This window comes from Perna viridis, chromosome 12 (genome assembly GCF_037379345.1).
Source record: "Perna viridis isolate PV_CMFRI_1.1 ecotype Kerala chromosome 12, ASM3737934v1, whole genome shotgun sequence".
NCBI classification, from domain to species: Eukaryota; Metazoa; Mollusca; class Bivalvia; order Mytilida; family Mytilidae; genus Perna; species Perna viridis.
Window position 1 is genome coordinate 22,220,500 of NC_142456.1, and position 25,319 is coordinate 22,245,818.

Here is a 25,319-nt window from a genome sequence, read left to right on the forward strand (position 1 = left end):
ATAATGCTCTAATGAGCTTGAACAATGCCGATATATAGTACGTATTGTAAGTACGATAGCAATGAAAATAAACAAAAGGTCATGTATCATCTAGTTAGACCTATTCGTAATGAAATGCATATTTCTAACAGGTTTGCGCCAAGGACGCAAAATTGATTTTAGTAGATGTTGTATAATCTTATGTACAGGTAAATACAAGACAAACGATTTCACTTCGTAAGTCGATAGGAAGAGTTTGCACCATGAAAACTGATTTCTTCAACGTGTCATAGTTTTCCTTTTCTCTTTCGTCTACCCCGTCTTGACTTTTTTATGAGCAGCCCGGCGGGTGTTTCTAGAAAAGCAGAGGACGGTTACCATACTGGTACACCTGGTCCATGCTCCCGGTTTCTGGTGGAGCCCGAGGTGCACATTTACTTTTGTTACTTTGTATGTACTATATAAGTTACTTTATATTCTTTGTTGTGTTTGTCTATTTTCCACGTCTGGCCTTTACAGGCACGTGTTTCATTTGAGATGCGCGCTTTCATCCGACATTCAGACAGGTATTTGTCAACATTAGCCATGAGGTCGATATATGTACTTGGTTAAATAAAACAGCTGCACTATTATACATTTGATCCTAGTAATAGGATTGCAGGTGTGCTCTCTAATGTACATAGGACTAGTAATCGAAATATTGCTGTACAAATTTGAGATTATATCAAAAAGAAAACAACCCCACCAGGATTGTTTAATGTCAGCTCAAAGCCATCCATTGGTCTTCAATGAATGAAGAGGAAACCCTCACACACTCTATACATGTATATAGGCCATGCTGCAGTCGGCCCAAAAACAACTTTGTACAACAAACTAGTTGCTCCCATATACTCCAGCAATATAAAAGTAAACTTAAAGTGAAAACATAGGCCAGAAATACCGGACTTAGGACAGGCGCAAAAAAAATGCGGCGGGGTTATTCCAATGGGTCATTCGAAGTACTTTGGCGTGATCACAACCCTCCCCCTTTTAAAACGAAAGTTTGCTGTACTTGATATAATTATATCATGATATGTTGTTAGGTAACCAGGGTTTGTCCAGTACTTTTCCATTTAAAAATTGAAGTATAAAATATTTATTTGTTTTTGTTTGGTACCAACAGTGTTTTTGTTTTTAATTTTTTTACAGAGATGTTATGATTTAGAAGTATCGATTTGTAGCTATGCGGTAAAGCTGCACGAGTAGACGTATTGTAACAAAGAGACCATACAAGACTTGCATTGTAACCGACCTAGCTATCATTTAAGTTGTGAGAATAAGAATGGTTTTAAATTAGTAGGCGTTCGGTGATATTAATGTCATCCTAGGACAAATATTCTCGTAACAAAGTCACCTTTCAGTAAACGTTCCTTCGTCACAATTGAAACCAGAAACGATCTTAAGACAAACGATTTAATTTATGTCTGTTCATTCATTAATGTCAAACCTTTACCATTGTCCAGAATCTGGGGCTTTCTTACTTACATGACAGGACAACTTTGCAAACTGATTGCGAAACATATGAAAAACAATTAATGTATCCAGTAAAGATGGAATAACACAATTTTAGTGGTTTGTCAATGGTAATTTATGGGTCCAAATATTAATGAAAATAATGAACGAGACTATGTACTGGCGGCATACATTTTCATACTGATGAAAATTACCCGAAAATGACCTACAATCCCAACGGAATGCAGTGAATAGGGCGAAAACATGTTTACCGAACGGACCCACACTAAGAGAAGGGTATTGTTGATTATAAAGTTAAGTCAGGAAATAAGTGGAGCCCCGCCCCCTTTTTCGGAATTTCTGGATCCACCATTTGAGATAGGGCGTGTCAGTGGAGAAGTGACATCTGGTTTTTAGAGTGTCATTTTTAATAACAAACATGTCTTATTACTGTGCTGTTATAAAATACAAGGTCACCGACAAATATGATGTTTTATTTACACATGCTTACCATGAAAGTATTTACCAAAAAAAAACCATGCTGTTTCCTTTTTCGGTATGACAAATCAACTGAAAGTACTACAGACTGCTTTCATATTACAGATCAATTGTTTAGAGTAAACACTCCATAGACTCAGAACTAAAACTACGTAATATAAAAATACTTCTTTTAGCTTTTAAAACAAATCTAAATAATTATTTTGAGGTCTAGATACGATTCTGGCTAAACCTGGTTTACTTTCCTTATTTCACATCTCATGACGACATTGTCAATTACATTATCATCCCCTAAAATATGTAAGAGCAACATATCGTGACATATTTAGCATCATGAAACTTCCGTTTACCACTGATTGTACTCTTTGATCTTCAGTAAAAATAGCAACATGTTCCTTATCTTTTCACAATTTGATAACGATGCTACTAAGTTATTTCAGGATTTTCAAAAATAGATTCCATATCACAGAAGAAATATTCGTAGCTGCTATCGATGCAACAACGATGTGTTCTACAAATACGTCTTGCCTTTTTAAAGAGCAAGTATGAGGTAATATCATGTGCGTGTTCTATCTCAAGCAGCATATTTGTCATCGAATCAGTTTTAATTTATAAAATGAAAACGATTAGTGTAACAAGAGAAAGCAAAAAAATTATAATCATTCATGGAATTTTTGTGCGCATCAATAGACCTACTAATTTTACTTAAGGTTCTATCAAACTATTACTAACATTATAAATTCACTCAATATGAAGAAGAAACTGTGACATGAAAGTTCGAAAGTTATACAATTCAAAATAAATTCCATAAATTCTGGACAGTACAACATCTAGCTCCTGCTCGAGTGGAAGATAGGGAAATCTCAAGATATTTAATCGTTCTCTATCCGAGCTAGAGAACTATTACATCTTACCCAAGGGTGTCTGAGATTTCCCAATCTTACATGAGAAAAGGGGGTGTTTGATTCTTTTTCTCACTTCCGAGTTAGTTTCCTGATAAAATGTTTGAGTTGAAATGACCTATATTTAAAGCTGATCGTGATACGTGATGACCATGCGTAAAATTTAGGTCACTTAAAAACAGTATAAACAAACTGCAAAAAATCAAGCACCCGTTATTTTCGATAAAATTATAATAATTATTATAATTATCAAAATAATTTTAACACGCTTATTCGATATTGGTAAGATATGATCGTTCATTCACTCTACTCAAGTGTGCTAGTTGTTTTATACAGGAAAGTGCACGTGTCCTATCTCAATACATTTGTGATAAAAGGAAATTTCGCACAGCTAAAAATAGGAATCTTCTTGCCTCTTCAGTGAGAAAATGAAATCACATGAAACGTGATTGTTTTTGTCATGCTTTTTACACGATATTATTAATGATATTAAATTAACTGCTACTTTGCTATTTTTAGAAGTTTGCATTAAGCTAATGTGCGCCGAACATCACAAGTACTAAGATTCCATTCTGTCATGGTCACGACAGAATAAATAACCAATCATTTGGCATAGACCAATTTTTTTCTGGGTCGTGGTGGCTACATTGTTTTAAAAGTTAAGCGGAAATATTGAATTTTTACTGGCTGAAATTTAAAATAATATTTTATTTTGATTTTTTTTTTCAAGATAATCCCAGCACCCGCTCCTCGAATAAAGATGGTCGGTGCCTAAGTATTTAGTGTATTAAGTGTTTAGATTGATTGATTGATTATTGGGGTTTAACGCCCGAGCAGCAATATTTCAGCTATATTCAGGCGATGAACATGAAATGGGATGATAAAATGAACATGAAATGATGAGAATGAAATAAAATAAGGGATGGGACACAAGGATAACAGGGTCAACAAATTTTGATTGCCACAAGAAAAAGGGAGGGATGGGTAGGGTCGGGCAATTTAGCCTCCTGTGGAAAGTGCAGTTTCCTACTCTTATCGAATACCACAACAGGGTTCTTAAAAATGCGAGGAACGTGTCATCTTTCCCAACACAGTGCACCACTATGGTTTACGGTCAGATTTTCAGTATTATAGCCTGACAACCAAAGCATGTAACACGAAAGATGAAAGAAATTACGATTAGAACTATACACGCTCTTATAGGTTAAGCTAGTAGACACTAATATAGGTCGCTTCTATTCGATTTACGGGACACAACAGACTCCTCACATTGATCTACTGAGTATGTAGATTCACATGACATTTATTTGTTCTATAATTTGTTACGAATTAACAAAACAGTATATCAACTATTATGGCATAGCACATAAAACCACATATGTCGGGTCATCTAAATGAAAAGATACGATTGAAATTACTTCCGTAAATTCGTCTGTGACTCCTGTAAAATTAGAACTATCAATCTATTCTAGAAACGAATCATCTGAAATCTTTGTAATTTAATTTTGTAACCACATAACAAGTAAAGTTTGGCGTTAGTGCGGCATTCGACTTTAATGGACCGCGGAGGCTACATTTTATGGACCAGACGCAGACATTGGGAGAAACAACATCGAAATGGATGAAGACGCAAGCGTAATAAAGATCCTGAACTACAGAAGAAAAACAGAAGAACATCTGTTCTTTATGTACTTTTTCAAATCTAAACCACGACATGTAATGCTGTGAGGACGATCATTTGATTCTGATGGCTGGCAGATTTTGCAAATAAAAATTTTGGCCATGAAAAAGTTGAAAGTAAAAATTCTAGCCTTCACTCCTATACCTCCTAGAAAATAAACACACCGTACAGTGATGGTTTAAAAAAAAATTATCTGACCCGCCAATAAATATTCGGACCCCACCAGCCCTCCCATTTTTCCTCAGAATCAAAAGGTCGTCTCCTTAGCTAGACTAAAGGTACAAATATCTTGAATATTTATAAGCATGTAGTTTCATTGGTAAATACTTATAATAATCATTAAAGAAATATAATTTAAGCGGTTTGGGAGGTGTCTAACGTTAAACAAAATAAAGAGAATTACAAGTGTCGTTTACATTAGCAGCCTTCTTGACATAGTTTGAGGTGACTATAGTTTCGTAATACAATATATAATTTATGAAATGTGATAAAGTGTCAAGAGTGACAAACTGTGAACAACTTAAAGAAAAAATTAACACCAAGGGTTAACCTCATTACGTGTTTAATATCGATATCAAGTAAATGACATTTTTAAAGAGATTTGAAGTTGAATGATAAATAAAATGTAGAATCGAGAACAGAATTGCTTAGGAAAGTAGTAACACTGATAGAAAAACATTGTGCAGATTCAGAGCAAATTAGAAAACACAATTCCAACGGAAACTTACAATGTATCTCAAATTTTCTGTTCTAAGGGCAGTAACTCTATTCTAATAGGCAATAATTCAAATCAGGCACGGACTCGTTCCATTCTAATGAAGGATATATGTTATTTTTTTCTTCAAATCATGCTCTGCGATACAGAATCACTGACAGTAACAACATTCTGTTCGTCAGTTACATTGTTTTAGTTTAAACATATTTTATTTGTCAAATAACAAGAAGGATTAGACACACGTAAATTCATACTTACGAAGTCCTCTCCATAATATACACTGTATACTATGTATAATGGAAGTACATAAATCAAGGTACAAGTAAGGTTAATATATTCAACACTTTTCGTGTGGGTTATTTACCTTTGTTTCTTTGTTATTTTGATTAGGATGTGTTCTTTGAGGAGGTAGACCTAGGATAAGGGATATAACTCTTAAAAATCATTGGAACGTTTGTATTCAGCATTTTACATCAGCCTTATGTAACATCTAATTAACTCGGATTCATTTTATTCTGCTTCAAACGAAAGCTTGAGAGACTTTGGTGAAATTGAATGTGATACAAACATATCACTGATTTCATGAGTTACGTCCCTTATCCTAGGTCTACCTGCTTAAGTACCATTCTAATTAGGCAATGGGCGGCACATCATTTTCCCCAATTTAGCCATTTTTGCCTAAATATATTCAGTACATCTAGAAAACAACCAAAAGGATTCGCTATTACGTTTGAGTATTCTCGACTAATCGGCCTACATATTTGAAAGTGTAAACAAGCCCCTGTGACTCAAGTAATATTTACACAATTTCAGGAGTGTACACGGAGTCTGCTCCCTGAACCCCTGAATCGTTACCCTTTACTTTCTAATCAAAGAAGATATATTTTTGAATAAAATCCAAATTTCAATTCACAGATGTAACACCAGCTTTTTTCATATAAACAATTTTACTCTGTAATGAGTCATGACTCTGTTATTAACAGGGATTTTTTTATACACTACCTGCTAATAATGAGCCAAACTATATTTACATTAAAAACAGATAATAGGAATGTTATCAACGATGCCCTGAAACAAGAGTGACTCAAAATTTTCTGTCGGGTCTGACATATTTCGGAAATTGCGTTATACATTGTACATGTATGCAGTAAGAAAGAGATTATTTTGAACTTTTAACGCAGACGCACAGCGTATGTTACAAGAAGTCTCGCGTATTCCCGTTAGGTCGAGGCATCGACAATTTTACAACATAGCGGTGCAATCTTCAACAAAGTGAAACCTACTAAGACAACACCTATGAAAATTCAAACGAAATTCTTTTCCCGTCAAAATTTCACTAACACTTCGTGCCAAACAACCAATATGTTTGTTACATGATAAAGAGAGTGTCATGGTGTGGACAAGATGCAACGGAGGTAAATATTTACATTCACACTAACAAACAATATTATAAACACCTTATTATTAGTTCGTAAACTTTGTGAAAACTGGTGCTAATCTTTTGATTTTTATTTTATAACGGGTAAATTTCAGTGATGTATATACAGGCGCCAGCTAATACATTGGTTTGGTTTCACAAGATGAAATAGCATTCTACAAAAGGTTAAATTTGAAAATAAAATTTATTTTTTTTCATATGCTATGTACAATTTCAGAATGTTTTATAACATTGCACATGATTGTACATTGTATAGGAGAAGAATATCAAGGAGCTACTTATTTTTTCATCACAAACTAAATATTCGTAGAACGAAAACCCATCCTTGCAGAAAACAATTAATGTACTTGGTTACTTGGCACAGGGTATTAGGCACATACGCATTGCATGACATTTGGTCTATTTTTTAGATCGGTCCGGTCAGCGGTAATTAAAGCATTAAACAAAGTGGACTTGATCAAAAGGGGGAAAAGAGAATTAACAAGTTCTCCAACTACAGTTGAAACTGTTTGTGCGTGTGGTCGGCAAAACTTAGCATTTCGAGGCCACAGAGATACGATTGACAGTATACAACCTATAGGTCAGTTAAATCTAGTAATTTTACAACCTTGTCTCGATACAGAGCTAGCTGAACATTCCCTAAAAAATATACAATTCAAAAACAATTCATAACAAACTGATCAATGTTATAAGGAAACATTTTCATATTTTTCAAGGTTTCAACAAAAGAGTTAATAAAACCAAGGAGAGATACAAATGTTAGTGCTGAATGGACACACCGTTGCTTGTTCGAAAAAGATTTTTTCGTAATATAACATTAAAAGCAGATATTTTATTATCAAATGTATACAATGATGTTTTATGGCCAGCGGCAGCTTGCCCTGTGGTATGAGGATTTTTTCGTATATGTTGTTCATTAATGATCTATGGGTGGCCTTTGGTTGACATTTTCATCCCGGTGGGTTTGCTGTCTCTTGACATTTACACAATATCTGTTCTAGTTGTATGTATATTATATATTTAAGAAATAGCTATGATAAAGATTGTGTCTATTGAAAAATAGCATAAACTTTCCATGTGTATATTGCTTATTGCGCGAAGTGTGAAGTTATATTAAAGCAGTGATGATCACGTAGAATATACAAAGGGGGGCAACCCTTGCGCAGAAATACTATTCAAGACCTTTGAGGATTATTCACGATAGTATTTGCACTCTTTCTAAAATCATTGTCATTGTATTAATTAGCACTCCAGCTAAGAATCATGCAAAATGTGATTCATGGTTGGAAAGCCTACATATTGTTTTTATTTTTGATATTTTGTTTAAAAACTTTATAGTAAACAGAAATTAACATGAGGTTTTTCATATAACCAATGTTCATAAGAGATATGAATTATATAGAATGTACCGTAGAATTCAAAATAAAGGGAGTTACCTCTGTATATGACACTAAAGAACAATAGAAACTATTGGAGGGTCCATGTTGATTATCTCCCAAGAGCAGATAGATTGGAATGAATAATCATACATTTCATCATATAGACCAATGAAGCAATTTAATAACAAAAATGTACACTTTTTAGGTCTGTCACATTTTACAGAATTTGCATGATTCTTACAAAGACTGCTACTTATTTTATTCTACCCGAGAGGGTCTATAATTTCTTACCTTATTTTATGACTATAGTTGAAGGAATCGTTGAATTAGGGGATATACTTTACTTTGATATCAAATGTATGTCAAAACCTAATTTGGTTATAAATTTTTACTTACGAATATTAATCGAATCGAGTACTTAACTAAAAAAAAAACTGTTCACTTACTTGTTACTATACTCCCCCGTTTGATAATATGAACATTGATTTGGATCAAAATCTAAATTAGAATATGTTTAATGACGATTCTTCCACGGTGAAAGTTTCAAGAAATCCCCATTCAATGGTGTATGTGGAGTAACGGATGAGATCGATACACCCGTGTCCCCAACTTTAAATGACAATGTTCATGTTTTTGCTACTTGTACTTGAAATCTCCTAATGGTTTTAGTTTAAATTTTTAAATAGGAGATCTGATGCACAATGGAAATATATAATAAAGATTCAGTGATGTACATGTATAACGTAGGAGTAACAAAATAGAAATGGGTAACCCTTACACTCCACGTAACGCGGAAAGAAGGAAGAAAGGATATGTACCCCTACCACTATATAACCTACTCAAGTTGGAGTAATACTTAATAACACCTAACTCATATACTTCAGCATGTAGACCTAGAGTAAGGGACATAACTCTTGAAATCAGTGATATGTTTGTATCATATTCAATTTCACCAAAGCCTATCAAGCTTTCATTTGAAACAGAATTTAATCAATCCAAGTTACTTTGATGCTTACATGATATTGTTGTAAAATGCTGAAAATAAACGTTCCAATGATTTGTAACAATTGTGTCCCTTACCTTAGGTTTACTTCCTTATTATTGTATTATGGAATGTTAGACCCACTGTATACAAAAAATGCAGACCAATCAAGATATTGCACGACAAAAGTCTATGGATGACAACACTGACAGCGCCGTACCATTATACGAACGCAATTTTATAAAATGATCATATATTTACATAAAAGGCAGGCATAAGTATGTTATTATATATGCAAGAATAATGTTTCCTTTTCGCTTGAGCGGTTTGGACAGCTAGGTATAAAAGTGATCGCAGGATCTACTTAATCTACATGTACTTCAACAATTGATCGACAGCATATTTTTTTCAATCCAAATACGACCTTTGTGTCAGTTTGTGAAACATCAATATGAATTTACAGGAAAATGTTTTTTCACACCCAATGTAATCAATATCAACCTTCCTAATAAAGATCAGTGCCATACCATTATGAAACTGCATTGTGGGGGGGGGGGCGTAGTAGAAAAATATAGTAAACGAAATTTAACGGAAGCCGATGATGACTGGATGAAAAAATATACGGTCGTATAAAAAAGCAGGCTCTCCATAGGCCAGTTGGCTTGCCACAGCTTTTCACTATCTACCAATGTTAACCTTCCTTTTGTTTCAAGAAACAATTAACTGGATAATGTTTATAACAGACTGAAGTCAGAACAGCATTATGTAACAATATTTTATTTCTGATGAACATTTACATATATGCATAAATCAATACGTGAAAGGTTAGAAGCTCCAGAATGATAAAAGCAGTAGTTCAATATTTCCTAGCTAAAAATATTTTTTCTGCTAATTTTATATTTTCTCCCTCTTACCAAAAATGATGTATATTTCTTTCATGTCACAGTATAAAAATACATGTATGTCATTCGATGTGTCTTTTCCAGGCTGTTTAATTAATCATTGATCCAATAACACCAATTGGCAGCAAGAAAAAAAAGATGATACATGTACTTTAGTACATGTACAATTTTTTTGCTTTTCTGGGAAGCAATCTGATTAAACCAATCGTTCAATTTGGGCTTTAAAATGTGTGTGTGTTTTTTTAATGTAGATGGGGTTTTAAAAGCTACACACAAAAAACATTCTCAATTAAAATGGAATGATACAACAATATATACACATCACATGATTAACCTCTCAGCCAATCAAACATAAAACATGTAAAACAAAAAAATCTTAACTCTTTATCACATTATAAAGTATATTAAAATTCCTTTACCTGCAGAAAGAATAAAAAAAGATAATTTCCAAGTTTATTTTATGTATTTGTAGAGCTAACTAGGGTTGCATAGATGCAATTTAATGTGTCAGTCATAACATTTAAAGCCATCATTAACTCAGAGACAACTATTATTAACAGTGTTCTCCCCAGGCCCTGAAAGTGCTGCACTATCAATGTCAGTATTGTGGCTATCAGCACTGCGCTATAAAATAAGTTAACAACATGTATTGTGGGGATTAATAACCATGTGTCCCAAGGTCATTTACAACATCCTACCAGGTCATGAGAGGCACGTTTCGACACATGACCTAATAATAATGTCCCATCATGCATACTGAATACAGCACCATCCAAAAATGATGGGGAGAACACTGTTTAACTGACATCCATGCAACTCAGTACTGCTTTATTTTATTTTTCTTAAAAATATATATAAATATATTCAGTCATGTTTTTAATTAAATTTAAAAAGTTCATGTAAATTTGAATGATGTTGTCTTTCAATAAAAACACAATGAATAGACAGAAAAGACAAAAAAATTAATCATAATAAAACCCAGCATGATATGCATTCCCAAAATAGTAGTATAATTCTAAAACATGTTTGATATTCATCTCCAAAACACTCATTTTTATCCATTATGCACTACTTTCAACACAAATTTCAATTTCTCCACTCTCCACAATGGAAATATTATTAGTGGAGTCACAGTGTCTCTACCTCCTCTGTGGGGTCACCATTTAAAATAATTGTCTGTAGTTTACTATTCCTGTCTTTATAACAAGGTATATTTAATGGTTCTAGTAGTTTAATAACATTTCTAAGTTATAGACAGGAAAAATATTGATAAGTAACGAAATAAAGCAATTTTATCCAAGTTTCTACTTTGGCAGAGTCACAGTGAAGGACACGAGTGACCACTGTGAAGAGTGGAGAAATTAAAATTTTGGTTGACAGTAGTGTATATGATTAGTATTTGTGTATTCCAATATACTAGTATATTTCATTCAGCTGTTTTACATTGTATAATTTTACTACACATATGCAGGAGTTCGTTTAAAGATCATTATCTGCACATTGCTTCATTTCAAGTTTAAAATGGAAATTAAACTTCATGTGCATGTACATGTAAGTGAGATTAACAAACTCTATTTTAAAGAAGAATAAATGAAGGAACATTGTATGGTAACTTCTGGTAGAAAAAGATTCCAAAGATAAACCTGGTTAAACAGAAAAAAAAAAGAAGCCAAAAGCTAAAAAATTTCCCAAAAGACTGCAACTTTTGAAATACAACACTTGAAATTTTGTGGAAAACAATAATTCTCCACCGTTGCTTACGAGGGAGAACTACATGTATCACACAAGTCTAGTACATGTAATACCATACAAAAACTGCACAGATAAAACTGAAATACAATTTAAAACTATAGCTTATAACAGTTCTTTTGTCAGATTTCAATACAAACTTCATACTAAATTGAATCTTGGATTTTAAACATTCTCAAGATAAAAATTACTGGCAGATTTCAAATAGTATTTAAAAAAGAATGTTAAAACCTTTAAATTTAAAACAGCAAGTAAGGTTCTAATGACTATTGACTACAAGTACAGATAATGATTCATAACATTGTGGTCCAATCAACTTATTTGTTTACAAATATCTTGACTGATACATGTATAAGATAATTATGTCTTGTGCCTGGTTCCCTGTGCAGATTTGGTCCATTCACTCATGCACCATAAACACTTTCATCACTATAAGCAATATACAGAAAGAAATCTTCTTCGTGGTGTTCCTACATACAAATTAGAAATTGTGTCATTTGTAGAAAAAGGAGCACATACATGTAATACAATGTATTACATGTACATTAAGTCATAAGATTACATTTTTATAGTGCTGAACTTCGCAGCACTATGATTCTTAGCACTGTGCTATTAGTAATTAATTTTAGTTACAATGCATAATGGACACTGTGCTAAAATTTTGGAAAAGGCCAAAAGAACAGTGCTATGCCATTAAGCACTGTGCTATTTAAAAGTTATGGGGAGATCACTGCTTACATTTGTAAATACATGTATGTAAAATAAACAATGATTTACATACATTTGTATACATGTACATGTAGATTAACAAAATGCACATGTACATGTAAATCACTTTGTTTATTTTAGGAATATTATGGACTGAGCATGAGCAACTTCCTATATCTTTAAAAAGTACATTGTAAAACCAGAACTACACATGTACATGTATGAATGGCTAAAAGATGTTCTGACAGAAGTGAAAATGAATAAGACTAATTTTGTGTTTTTTGGACCTAATTTAAAAGTCACTTGACAATTTGATAAGTCAATGACTAAAGTGAATAGTTCTAGCTAAATCACTAGCAATGGTGTGGGAAAACATTGTTAGAAACGTCACAATGTCGTTTTGAACAATATGGTTTTATCGAAAATGACATACAATCACACAAACCAACTGCAACAGCAAATTTTTCAAATCACTTGTGGATGATATTGCAAATATCTAGTCATCCAAGGAGTACAGACGGAACTACCAAATCGTAGAGAAATTTATTTATAGTGAAGTATTATTACTCATGTACATGAAGCATGGTACATGTACCATTATACATGTACATGACCACAATTATTTTGTTCTCAAATATAAACAAACCAAGCAAGTCAACAGTGACGAACAATGAACAGTAGCATGCACTGTACATGTACATTGATGTAAGAATGATGTTCATGCTCAGTCATTAAGTTTTTAAATGTTTATTTAGCTGCAATTGATCTACATTGTATAATATAAAAAAAAATACTTGTACAGAGTGGAATATGATTATACATGTATGTGTTCTACAAGAATACATTGTACAAATGTATATTTAGCAGTAAAATTGAAGAAAGGATCATTCTGCATTAAGAGTTTGAATTAAAAATTGAATTCCCATGTTACATACTTTGTATAATGTACATGCATAGTAACTCAAGAATACATTTGTACATCTGCATTTTCGTACATGCACAAAATGTAAAAGACTTCACTTTCTCAAAAAGGAATGAGATTATGTTTGTATTACACTGAACATTATGTACATAAAATGTACATTGTACAAAATGTACATGTGTATTGCATGAATTACATTTACCTGGTAGAGAGAGCCCATTGTTGCACTGGTAGGTGGAATCACATTATTAACAAAGAAAAACAAAGCATCCTCAGGTCGCAAATGTATCCTTTTTCTGATTAGGAAATAAAACTGTCCAACTGTTAAGTCTGAAGGAACAAGATATTTCTTCTTATCCAAATCTCCAACTCTTGCCTTTGGCGCTTTCTCCACAATTACCTAGAATAAATATTTCAGATTTGAAAGAAATGACAGTACATGTTGTACATGTACATACTTAATCTTGACTTACATACATTATGTACATTGAAACTTACTTTCTTTGATACAAAATGATTTAAAACAACCTTCTACACTCCTGTATGGTCTGAATATTTCCCTAAAAGAAGTAGTGTACTATAGAGTACAGTATTAAGGAGACTTTTGTCTACATTTTCTGCACTTGTACTCCCAAGGATATCTGTACAACAGTTCATGACCACGTTCATGTTCATAACAGTCTTAATATTGACTACCAAAAAGGAAAATCGACACTTGTGAATGCCAATGGAGGAAAATAATATGCTTTCCCACTGCTGGCATACTGAACTCTCCTTCAACTGAAAGATAAATGACATCACAATAAATACATGTATACATACAAGACAAAGCAATTTTCCATTTAATTATTTTAGGGGATTTGGTGAAAAATTCATTATTACGGTACGTTTCTTTACCAGAAATGAATGGAAATGTACTTTTCCAACAACTCATGTTATGTTCACTTCTTAACTTACTGTAAGAATGAATATTTTAGCAAAACAGAATTTGGGTATGAGGAAAAGTCGATACTAGTATGGGTTCGGATTACACATTTTAGACCTTACTGTGCGCCAATACTTTCACTTCTGGTCATAGTAATTGTCCGTCGTCTGATACCTGGTGAAAAAACTGCGTAAAATCAATGTTTAAAGAGAAATTTAGAGTGTAGGGATGGTTTATTACAGAAATAAAATGTATCAACTCCATTTTGGCATAAAAAAATCAGTCAAAGAGTGATTTCTGGCGAGAAAAAATTCACTTGAATTAAAGGTGGTAAGCAACTCATAAATTCTCTTTTGATTTTTTCTGAGGTTCCCATTGCTGAGTGGATCCGTTGAGGTCAGGGTGTCAAAAGAATAGGCCCGCAACAGTGCTAAGCTTGTCCTAAAAGGCAACTAAATAGTACTCAGAACCCTAGCCAGGGGCCAAGGTGCTTTGCCGACAGAGCAACTGCGTTGTGTGCCCCAGGTGGTGGAATGGGGTACCCCTGGCATGTTACATGCCAGGGTTGTCAGGCTTTTATACAGATAACTTGACCGCAAACCATAGTGGTGCACTATGATGGGAAAGATGCCAGTTTCCTCGCATTTAACGGAACCCTGCTTTGGTATTCAATAGGAGTAGGAACATTTGCGCTACGCCACAGGAGGCTAAATTGCCTGACCCTACCCATCCCTCCCTACTTCTAGTAGTGGCAATCTAAATTTGTCAACCATATTATTCTTGTGTCCCATTTGATTTTTCATTTCATCATCATTTCATGATCATTTTATCATCCATTTCATGTTCATCGCCTGAATAAAGCTGAATTATTGCTGCTCGGGCGTTAAACCCAAACAATCAATCAATCACCTCTTGCCTAGAGAGCATATATGTTACTAAAATACATTCTACCAAGCCCCTGTGAGTTGGTGGTAGTATCAGGTAAAAGATTTAAACGTTGTATATCCAGTAAATTGATTTGGCTAAATGATGAAATCTTTAGCTGAAATGGCGTGTCACTGGCCTGTCACCAAGTGGTCTTGTGTTGAAAAAAAATCGGAGACAGTGTAAGAAATATATTAGAAATACATTGACAGTTTCAAGTTTTCAACTCACTGGAACGCGATCGGGGTATTTCTTCCTAATCTTTTCTCCTTCAGCTCTTCTTTTCTCAAATGGATGCTCTTCTTTGTATTCCCACTTCATTGTTTAGGTATTATAACGTCTTTCGTTTTAGTTTATGTACAAAATGTCAACAAATATGGCCGATTCCTCCTGATGTAAACAAATTAATTCATACGCACAAAATATAGTTCCTTCGTGTAGTGCGCATTAAATTCAACAGGTCTAGAATTCGATTCCTTTTTTATATTTTGTCAAATAAAATAAATAATGAATAAGAACCCTTCCCAGTTTTGCTTATATACACGAAGGGATAACTATTTTCTGTTGTTTTTTTGACAAATGATCACATGTTTTCGATTTACCAATTTCTAAATATAACTCATGTCCAGTGACGTCATGTCTAAATGTGAACTGTTCCCCTGTTTTGTATTTCTGAGGAAGCAGTCAAAATAGTCAATGTACCGAAGCGCTGAGTCAATTCCGATGGATCGAGATACTAAGTCTATAATAGTTATTACTTCCATCTTCTCCTTCTTCTCTCGGTACGGGAGTAGATTCTGCAAGGAGTATGGAACTTCCCGGAGGTCATATCATGATATCAATGTTATAATTTGCCGGAAGATATATGAATATAAATGACCGCGAGAGAAACAGGGCTATTCTTCAATATTTTAAAGAGTAAATCGTATTTAGGAGACAGATATCTATAAATAGTTGCCAGAGTTCTGACAAAGTTTTCCCAGAGAGTATTTAATGTCACTTCTAAGGCCCTGTTCTCATCAGTGACCAAATTACCTGACGGGTACAAATACGTTCATTTTCTCACCTGTGTAAATTTACACTTAATCGGGACCCGTTTTTATGACAAAAATAATAGGGAGAATTCTGCGCAGATAAAAACAAACAATGGATAAAATTGAGCCCTATTAATATGTAGCCTGAACTTGTTGTTTTAGAATATTAGTTAATTAGAATGCCACTGGAAAGAAAATCTGTCTGGGAGAAAAAAGATGATGCACGTGACGAATATATCTGAATGATAGTGCCAACCTGTCATTTCTGAAGTCTTGTGTTGCAACATTTTTTTCAATGTGCTCAATGTCTTTTTTTAAAATCTAGAACCGTTTTGTAAATATCTTCGAATCTTCTTTGTCACGCTTTGTCTTTCTTGAAAGTATGGTTGTTTACTAGGCTACCGGCAGCGGATGGTTGCCCGAGTCGTGTCAAGAATAAGACCAGGGAACTTCCCAGAGCTGTGTCAGGCTGCTGCTACGGAAACTGGCCGACCGAGTCGTTTATGACCAGTGAGTACCTGCAAACAAAATATTCCAATTTGATTAAAATTAGACCTATAATGTACTAACTGTTCCATTCAGTCACACATGCAGTGACTGAATGGAACAATTGATAGGTCTTATTTTAAGTAGATTGAAAATATTCACATTTATTTTTTTTATACAATGTATGCATAAAGTACTTCAAAATGGTTCTTATTCAAGCTTATTTTATGATATTGCATGGTAACATATAATCATAAATCATTATAAGTATAATAGTTATTTAAGGTAATAGTGGCAATGTTCCCTCTCTAGACAGGCAGAGGGTGCATGTATGTTGCTGTTGATACACGTATATAATTAATCATTTTAAAGAACAATTGGAACTCATTAGCAGAAGTTATTTACAAAATAGCTAAAAAATGATTTGGAGGACAATATAAAATCAAAGACTGAAGTCTTCGACGTCGCTATATTGTCAAATTTTCTATGTCACTGATTTTGGCTTTCAACATAAAGGCGATTTCAATGCTCTACTAAACTCATAATCAATCAATGACTTTCTTATTTTCACCATAAACCAAAGTGTAGATATGTGTATGGATGTTCAGAATTGAGTTGAAACTTGAATGTTTTAGGTCGATTTAAGGAAGACTATGCAAGGATGATGCTTGATAATACACATTCATGTTCTTTTCCATTTCACATCTTTTGACATCATGCCTTTGAACATTACTTGCAAAATAAGTGAATTCCTTTTTTGAAAACATTTAATAATTATATTGTTGTTCGACAATCGGCTAAGATCGGCAGACTTTGAGTGAGTCCGAAATGTTACGAACTCAAGCGAAGTTGCGATATGCTCTAAAATCGGGTGACTTCGTAACCGCAATGACCTGAATGCTACTGGCGGTGTTTCTAAGCTACCTACAGAAAGTCCAATGATAACCGTTCATATAATTCATCTTTGAAAATTCAATGTAACCTTCCCGCTCTTAAAACTTGAAATCAGTGACATATTTGTATCATATTCAATGTCACCAAAGCCTATCAAGCTTTCATTTGAAACAGAATGAAATCATTCCAAGGTACTTTGATGCTTACATGAAATTGATGTAAAACGCTGAATACAAACGTTCCAATGATTTCTAAAAGTTCTTGTTATAAGCTTTTTTATTCTACTTTCTAATTACTCGCGTATAGAATGCACCGTGCAGTAAAATAAAGGAAACCACGACCAGTTTTCAAATAACATAAAAAAAAGAAAGAAGGCTAAGCCAAGAAAACACTCATGTAGACAATTTAATCAATGTAGACTACACCAGAGACTTTGTTTTACAATACACACTACTGTCATACTCCAATAACTTTGAAATACACTGCATTTAATAATATGCTGTAGGTGTGTGCATTGCCTATAGAAGCGAGCACCTTGAGATTTAACATTTTTGAATTCTATTCTCATTTTTAGCAGCTTCAGCTATATCTTATACGTTTTAGCGGGTCTCATCCAGAATATGTACAAAGTCAGGAAATATAACAGTTCTATGCGGGTTGCGGAAATATTTTACACATAATCTGCGATGTAAATTGATGCATATCCAACTGCCGCAACTGAAAGCTTTGCAGAAACTCCGAAAATGTTTACATTTCCTATCTTAGAAAAGCAAGCTTCGATTTGCATAATACAATATGATCTATATTTTTTTCTAGAGCAGATAGGTTAAAAAATTCTTGAAGAGCAAGTGGAACAGCAGAGAAATATACGGTATTACTATTGCAACTTTTCCCGAACATTTCCATGAATATATTGTATGAAACAGGAAAAAAGAAAGGATAACATGGAGTACGAAAGTACATTTTCAAAGGTAAAAATTAACGCTAATATATTTCAATTTATTATCCCGATAGGTGCCATTTTTTTTTCATTTTCTGTAAGGAGTAACAAAAAATCTCTATAATTTTGGCTATAGAGTCTGTAAGTCTCGTTCTAGTTTCATTTTCTTTACCTGAAGTTCAGATGTAGAACGTATTGAAATCCAAGACAGGTCTGCATTTTATTGTTTACTTCCGGGATCTCGAAACGCTGTATTACAATGCAAAAGCTTCCATTTCATGCTTTTTCTTAACACTTTTATCATGTGGAAATAATTTTTTTCCCAAATTTATTGAAATGTTATACGAAAATATGTTTTGCCTTTTTATACCGAACCTATTGCTCCGAAAATGACAAATCTCTATGCATTTGAATGGTAAACTAAGACCCATTGTCGTGAAACCACGGAGTCACATGACTAGACATACAAACCCAATATGTCTGTGTTATTTACTTTGTTATGTTGAATGCTCCATCTTTATTTTTTTCCGTAAATCCTAATTATAGTTACTGAGGGTACGTACGAGAAGGTAATATTTCAAAACTATCACGTGCACATTATACGACATCAGAGACCTATAAAAAATTACAGGTCTATGGCGACATGCATATGGTAGAGCAAATTTTTATCCTCGTCAGCTTTATATGAAGTACAAAACTGAATATAATACTTGAATTCATATTTCAGTTGTTTACCAGTAATTTCCCATTTTACATAAAGTTGACTACGCCGGACTTGATTTTTTTATGAGCAACTCGGCGGTTGTTTCTAGAAAAGCAGAGGACGCTTACCCTACCTGTGCACCTGGTCCATGCTCCCAGTTTTTAGTGGAGTCCGAGTTGCTCATTTTCTTTTGTTACTTTGTATGTATGATTTTATTTACTTTATGTTCTTTGTTGTGTATATGTGTTTTCCATGTCTGGTCTTTGTCCCTGGATTATATTCTTTTGATTACCGCTATAACCTTGGTTCCCTGGATTACTCTTTAATATAGATATATTTTTTATTAAATTTTGATCTTATTTTTGTAAACTAATATATTCTTCTATGACATCAAATAGTTCACCACAAACGAACAAACAAACAAACAAACAAACAAACACTCAACGGACCAACGTCACACCTAGTTTCAGCTTCGAGGTTAACACATACTGGAATGAACATATCACTGAAAATAGAGAAAAATCAAAAACGTGAATTTTATACTCTTTACTTCTTCAATTAATCTGACGAACAGCAAGTCAAATTATAGGTTTCATGACATTAAGTGAAAGTTGAATATAGAAAATATCAACTCAAGTTGTTGAATTTCAATAACATAACAAATTAGCCTCGGTGTGTTTGTTTTGATGTTAAACTCAATTTGATATTTTCCAATATTCAAATTTCACGAGATATGAAACCTTCTTTCTCTATGATTCCTTTGAAATATTTGGCCGCTTGGCATTCAATTTTAGCGATCGTCCATCTATGACGTCATCAGATGTAACGAGAAAAAACAACGTCTAAATGTCACTTCCGACCATTCAGGTTTCATAGAAAATGTTACACAACCACACAACAACCAATAACGACGCCGAAATTTTCATTTCACATAGTCTTATGATGTGATATCGCAAATATCTAGCCGTCCTAGAATTCTATACTAAGAAATAAAAAATAAATATACTTATATGTATATAGTTGCTGGGAATGACAACACAATGCTACACAACCTTTGTGCTCCTTTATCTTTTTATGATGAACAACGTATTACAGTATGGCGTTTATTTGACCATGAATTGCACTTTCCACAGCTACATAGATAACACAAAGTTAAACCTTGCAGAAATAATTCACAAATTCTGAAATGACAAAAAAGTAAACATTGTGAAACCCAAAAGAAAAAGAATTCCAAGAAGCATTATAATGCATATGCGTGTAAAAGGACTGAAATGATGAAAACAAAACAATAGGGTATATAAGCGGAATGATGTATAAATAATGTTACACACTTGAAGGACCACAAAGTTTTATGTTACTAATTTATATTTTTTACAGCCAAATACATTTGAGAAGCTGTTATTTAGCTAATTATTCTATAAAGACGGATATGGAATAATTTGCGAGTTCAAGTATTATAATAAGTAAAATATTTGATTTATAGTCGGTGTTTATTTGATAGTAAATATTACTTTTGCTCTTTACAAAATTGAATATACTACAGTCTAAAGCATGTGCATGTTGGTTACGTATATATACATGTATTTTCACCAGTTTATTCAGGATATACCTACATGTCCATTGAGGAGTAACGCAATTTATTTTCATTGAACAAATGTAACACAAAAGCAATACTAAAAAACAAACAAAAAAACCCCCCAAAATAAACAAACAAACAAACAAACAAAACAAAACGGAAATAACGATGACAAAAACAATAACAACAAAATTTAAATATAAAAATTTTTCATTAGTTAACGGCTTGAAACAAAATGTATGTTTAAATTTTATTTCGGACTTGCTACTTTATATTTTATCAAGAAACCATGACAACAATCTAATTTAAGGAAAGAATGGATATGGTGAAATACCAGAAATGTACCCGTGTATTTTAAATAAACACAAAACAGTAAATACTTTCAGAGATCAGCAAAAAGTCCGCAAAAAGTGTAACTATACTTTAAAGTAAAGGACCCCGACAACAAAATTAATAAAATCCATGATAACAGAACAGTAACACTTCTTCTCCAGTTTTTTAGTGGAGTCCGAGTTGCTCGTTTACTTTTGTTACTTTGTATGTATGATTTTAGTTACTTTATGTTCTTTGTTGTGTATGTCTGTTTTCCATTTCTGGTCTTTGTCCCTGGATTACATTCTTTTGATTACCGCTATAACCTTGGTTCCCTGGATTGCTCTTTCAAAATAAACTAAAAAGTAAAATATCGCCAAAAAGACACATTAATGACTATTATGTCCTGACTGTGGACAGGGACATGACTGCTTTGGGGTTAAGCTATTGTTATAAAGCCTTAACCACCCCTTTATTATGTAAGATTAAAAATGAACTGAAAAAACAGAAACACACCATAAAATTCTCTCGATTATACATTCAATTTTGTCCATGGAATACCTCAACATTCACAATAAAGACAAAACTAGTCATCCCCATTAAGAACACATGCAGGTACTGAAAGTTAACTCAACATATTATTTAATGAATAACATTTCCATCAAACTAGAAAATTAAAAACCGCATCGCAAGTTGGTGTATAATAATCGGTCAATACCATTCTAGTAGGGTAATTGTAAGTATTTAATAGACAATATTTGATGTACAAATGTAGTGCAATACTTACATATGACTTAGTACGCAGGGATGCAATTAGGGGGCGAATATATCTATTTTTGATAACAAAAAAAAATGGGACAGCAACAACATTTTAAAAACCTCCAAGTTCTATTGTATTTTTGTATCGAAGTTTTGATTTCTTTAACAATTTTATTTTAGACTTTTGTTTGTCTTCCTCCCCAAAAAGGGTCAGCAAAGAAACAATATTACCGTTGAAACTTAACTGTCCATCACCATCCAAATCTGCCTCATCAAACATTTCATTTATTTGTGACTCCGACACACGTTTCTTTCCACCAGCATTTAAAACATGTTGTAGTTCATCTCTGTCTATGAAACCGTTTCCATCAACGTCAAACTTTTTAAACGATGCCTTGTAAATTTCATTTTCTTTATGTATTTTTTTCAGTACTTTTTGCATGCATCGTCTGAATTCACCAAATTGAACATATCCATTACCTGTATGTGAAATAATAGAACTATAAATTGCAGGAAGACATTAGATAAGAGTAATCAAGGGAACCAAGGTTAAAGCGGTAATCAAAAGAATGTAATCCAGGAAGACTTGAAAAACAGACACACACAACAAAGAACATAAAGTAAATAAAATCATACATACAAAGTAATAAAAGGAAATGAACAACTCGGACTCCACTAAAAACTGGAAGCATGGACCAGGTGTACCGGTAGGGTAAGCGTCAGCTGCTTTTCTAGAAACATCCGCCGAGTTGCTCATAAGTTAGCCATAAATGACCAGCAAAACTATCGGTTAAAAAATTGATCATACCGTAGTTTAGGGGTAAATTGTGAAAGTTAACACTTTCAGGACTTTTAACCAACGATAAGTTAAAAATAGTATTTTTGCCATTTTCATCTTGAACCAATAAACAAATTAACAATATGTTAACCATATAAAAGCTAAAACAGAAACATCTGGAATCGAATTTCACAGATGCAATGGGTCTAATGTTTTGATGTGTAAAGCCAGTTCATTGTTATGATACCCTCACTTGCAAAATGATAAGGGTGTTCGCCCGTCCTTCCCCCCGTCCGTACTTCTTTTCTGATTTTCTTTCATTACACAGGGGGGCCCATCTTTTATCCGTTACTCTTCCTATACAACTACATGTAAATGTTATTAAATGAAACTTTAAAATAATCTTAATTACATATTCCCATTGTGCACATTTTATTTTAGATTTTGATCCGAATCAATTTGGGGGGTTACACATAGCAAAACATGGACTTTGTTATTTTTGAATATGTGCATGGACATTTGGGGTGCCCATCTCTCATTCGTTATTCCACATATACCACTGAAAGGAATTAAATGGAACTTCGACAGAAACTTCACTACATATTCCCATTGTGCACCTTCTATTTCTTGTTTTCTTTAACAATAGTCTTATTTCAGTTTTTTGTTTGTCTTTTTTCAAATGAAACTTTGACAGAATCTTTAATAGTATACATATTTCCAACGTGTACCTTCTATTTCAGATTTTAACCAATATTGAGGTCAAAATGATCATGTTATCAAATGGGGTTGAAAGGGTATCAGTTACTGCTCACAGTTTTGTTTTAGTTTGTTACTGTATTTAAAGGTATTGGAACTCACCGTCCTTATCTAGTTCACCAACCATTCTAGATGCCTTTGACAGGCTAATTTTAATGCCGACCGTATCACCACCACTGACTAACTCATCTGGAGTGATGTGTCCATCTTTATTGGCGTCTAATTGGTTAAATATGGTCTTGATTATTTCTGAAATTTTTTTTAAGTAACAATCATTTTGTTTACACATTAATATAAATAAATTTGAAAAAGAAACAGATTCAATATCCACTTGAGTTTGTTTTCAAAAGATAAAAACGTTTTGGAAACATTTTTCCATGAGTACAACTTTTGCAGCTACTCTACTATAGGAAGCTGAGGAACTTTTAATTCTAAATTAGGATGTGATATACCGTTAAGCGGTTATTTATTTTGACAGGAGTGAAATTTTTTGAAGCAAAAGGTATACGAAAAATTTTGGCGTATCTGATTTTGGCGGATGCTAAGCGATATACTTAATACTTAAGCTCAGAGTAAAATTTGGTGGACTTTATTTTGACACTTTTAGACAGACCGCTAAAATTTGCCAAAATAAGCACCCCACTAAAACTACTCGGTATACGGTAATTCTAAGGCTTACAATGTTCTCATTATATAGTACTTACTTTCATGGCTTGTTTCTCTCATCTGTTCTTCCTCATCTTTATGGGCCATTTGTCTTAAGTTTTAACAGCTAAATACACGATTTGGCTATTTTCCACAGCCCACTAGTATCTACAAACGGAAGGAATATCTTATAATTCAAAATAACAACACCGGGAGGAAATATCACATGCTATTCGACCTTCGGTTATGTAACACCAGTTTTGAGCCGTGTCTAATTTTGAACCTATAAGTCTTTTGTTTTTAAATTGTGTAGTCAAGAATAAAATATGGAATCGTTTCATAATATCATATAGACTATTATTATCCACAACCATCTTCTTCACATTAGCAAGAATACAATAGACAAATTAGTTTTATATAGTCAACACTTTAGAAGCACACCATTGCTGGTTATTAATTAGTATTAAGACAATGCAATATTTATTGTAAGATAACATTATTAATTAAATTACTTTGTAATAACAAACAGAATAGAAACGTATTAGATATATCATATCACGTTTTGGATAGTATACGGCAAATAATTATTCTTTTGATGGTGCATTTAACACTATAACATTCAAAAGCCTGCATGTTTAAACATTGATCTTCTTTTATTTAAATTACAAACTGGATATATTTCAAAATCATTTATATAAAACAAGAGTATTTTGTATTCGAATGTTTCCGACCAATGTTTATTCATGCTTGATATGACCATGACTGTATATGCAATATCATGCCCTTAGCCTGATATGGATTTTATGGATGCTTACTATAGAAAATCCAAAGGGCACTAGTACCGTATTATACCTCAGTTATGATGCACTTCCGGTCGTCTACAACCCAAAATATGACTGAAGCGGAGGATGTCCGGCGCTTCAGAGAACTCAATAAAATAAATGAATGACATTTATACATTCGTCGACGACATGAAAAATCAACACAAGATGGAATACCATAAGTGACTGCAAGATCTTTTATGACTGATATAAAAGAAACATGATCTACTAGAATTAGAACAATATCAATATTGTCAATAGACCAAAACTAGATTCATTATGCCTTTTAAAGAAGTAATATTGTTAGCGACTTCTTGCACTCGTAATTTCAGTACTTTACATTTGCATATGATTTGCATAATTATATATTACTACACCACATAATGCTGCTGATTAGTGCCGTAAAACCGTCAATTCTAG

The 25,319-nt window shown here is 33.3% G+C and overlaps 2 protein-coding genes and 1 long non-coding RNA gene across 3 annotated transcripts; 1 reads left to right on the forward strand and 2 right to left on the reverse strand.

Moving 5' to 3' along the window:
- Positions 1 to 6,349: 6,349 nt before the first annotated feature.
- Positions 6,350 to 8,147, forward strand: LOC148601696 (uncharacterized). Its single transcript, XR_015916967.1, has 2 exons — positions 6,350 to 6,681; positions 7,115 to 8,147. It is a non-coding gene; the product is annotated as an uncharacterized LOC148601696 (long non-coding RNA).
- Positions 8,148 to 9,826: 1,679 nt separating this feature from the next.
- LOC148601697 (gamma-aminobutyric acid receptor-associated protein) lies at positions 9,827 to 15,592 on the reverse strand. The gene is made up of 3 exons (XM_088554268.1): positions 15,427 to 15,592; positions 13,549 to 13,746; positions 9,827 to 12,186 (listed from the first exon to the last, which is right to left on the reverse strand). The coding sequence occupies exons 1-3, from the start codon at positions 15,514 to 15,516 to the stop codon at positions 12,121 to 12,123; spliced, it is 354 nt and encodes a 117-aa protein (XP_088410394.1). The 5' UTR covers positions 15,517 to 15,592; the 3' UTR covers positions 9,827 to 12,120.
- A 4,191-nt stretch (positions 15,593 to 19,783) lies between these two features.
- LOC148601698 (neo-calmodulin-like) lies at positions 19,784 to 24,343 on the reverse strand. Its single transcript, XM_088554267.1, has 4 exons — positions 24,138 to 24,343; positions 23,536 to 23,682; positions 22,131 to 22,379; positions 19,784 to 20,433 (listed from the first exon to the last, which is right to left on the reverse strand). The coding sequence occupies exons 1-4, from the start codon at positions 24,184 to 24,186 to the stop codon at positions 20,405 to 20,407; spliced, it is 474 nt and encodes a 157-aa protein (XP_088410393.1). The 5' UTR covers positions 24,187 to 24,343; the 3' UTR covers positions 19,784 to 20,404.
- Positions 24,344 to 25,319: the final 976 nt, after the last annotated feature.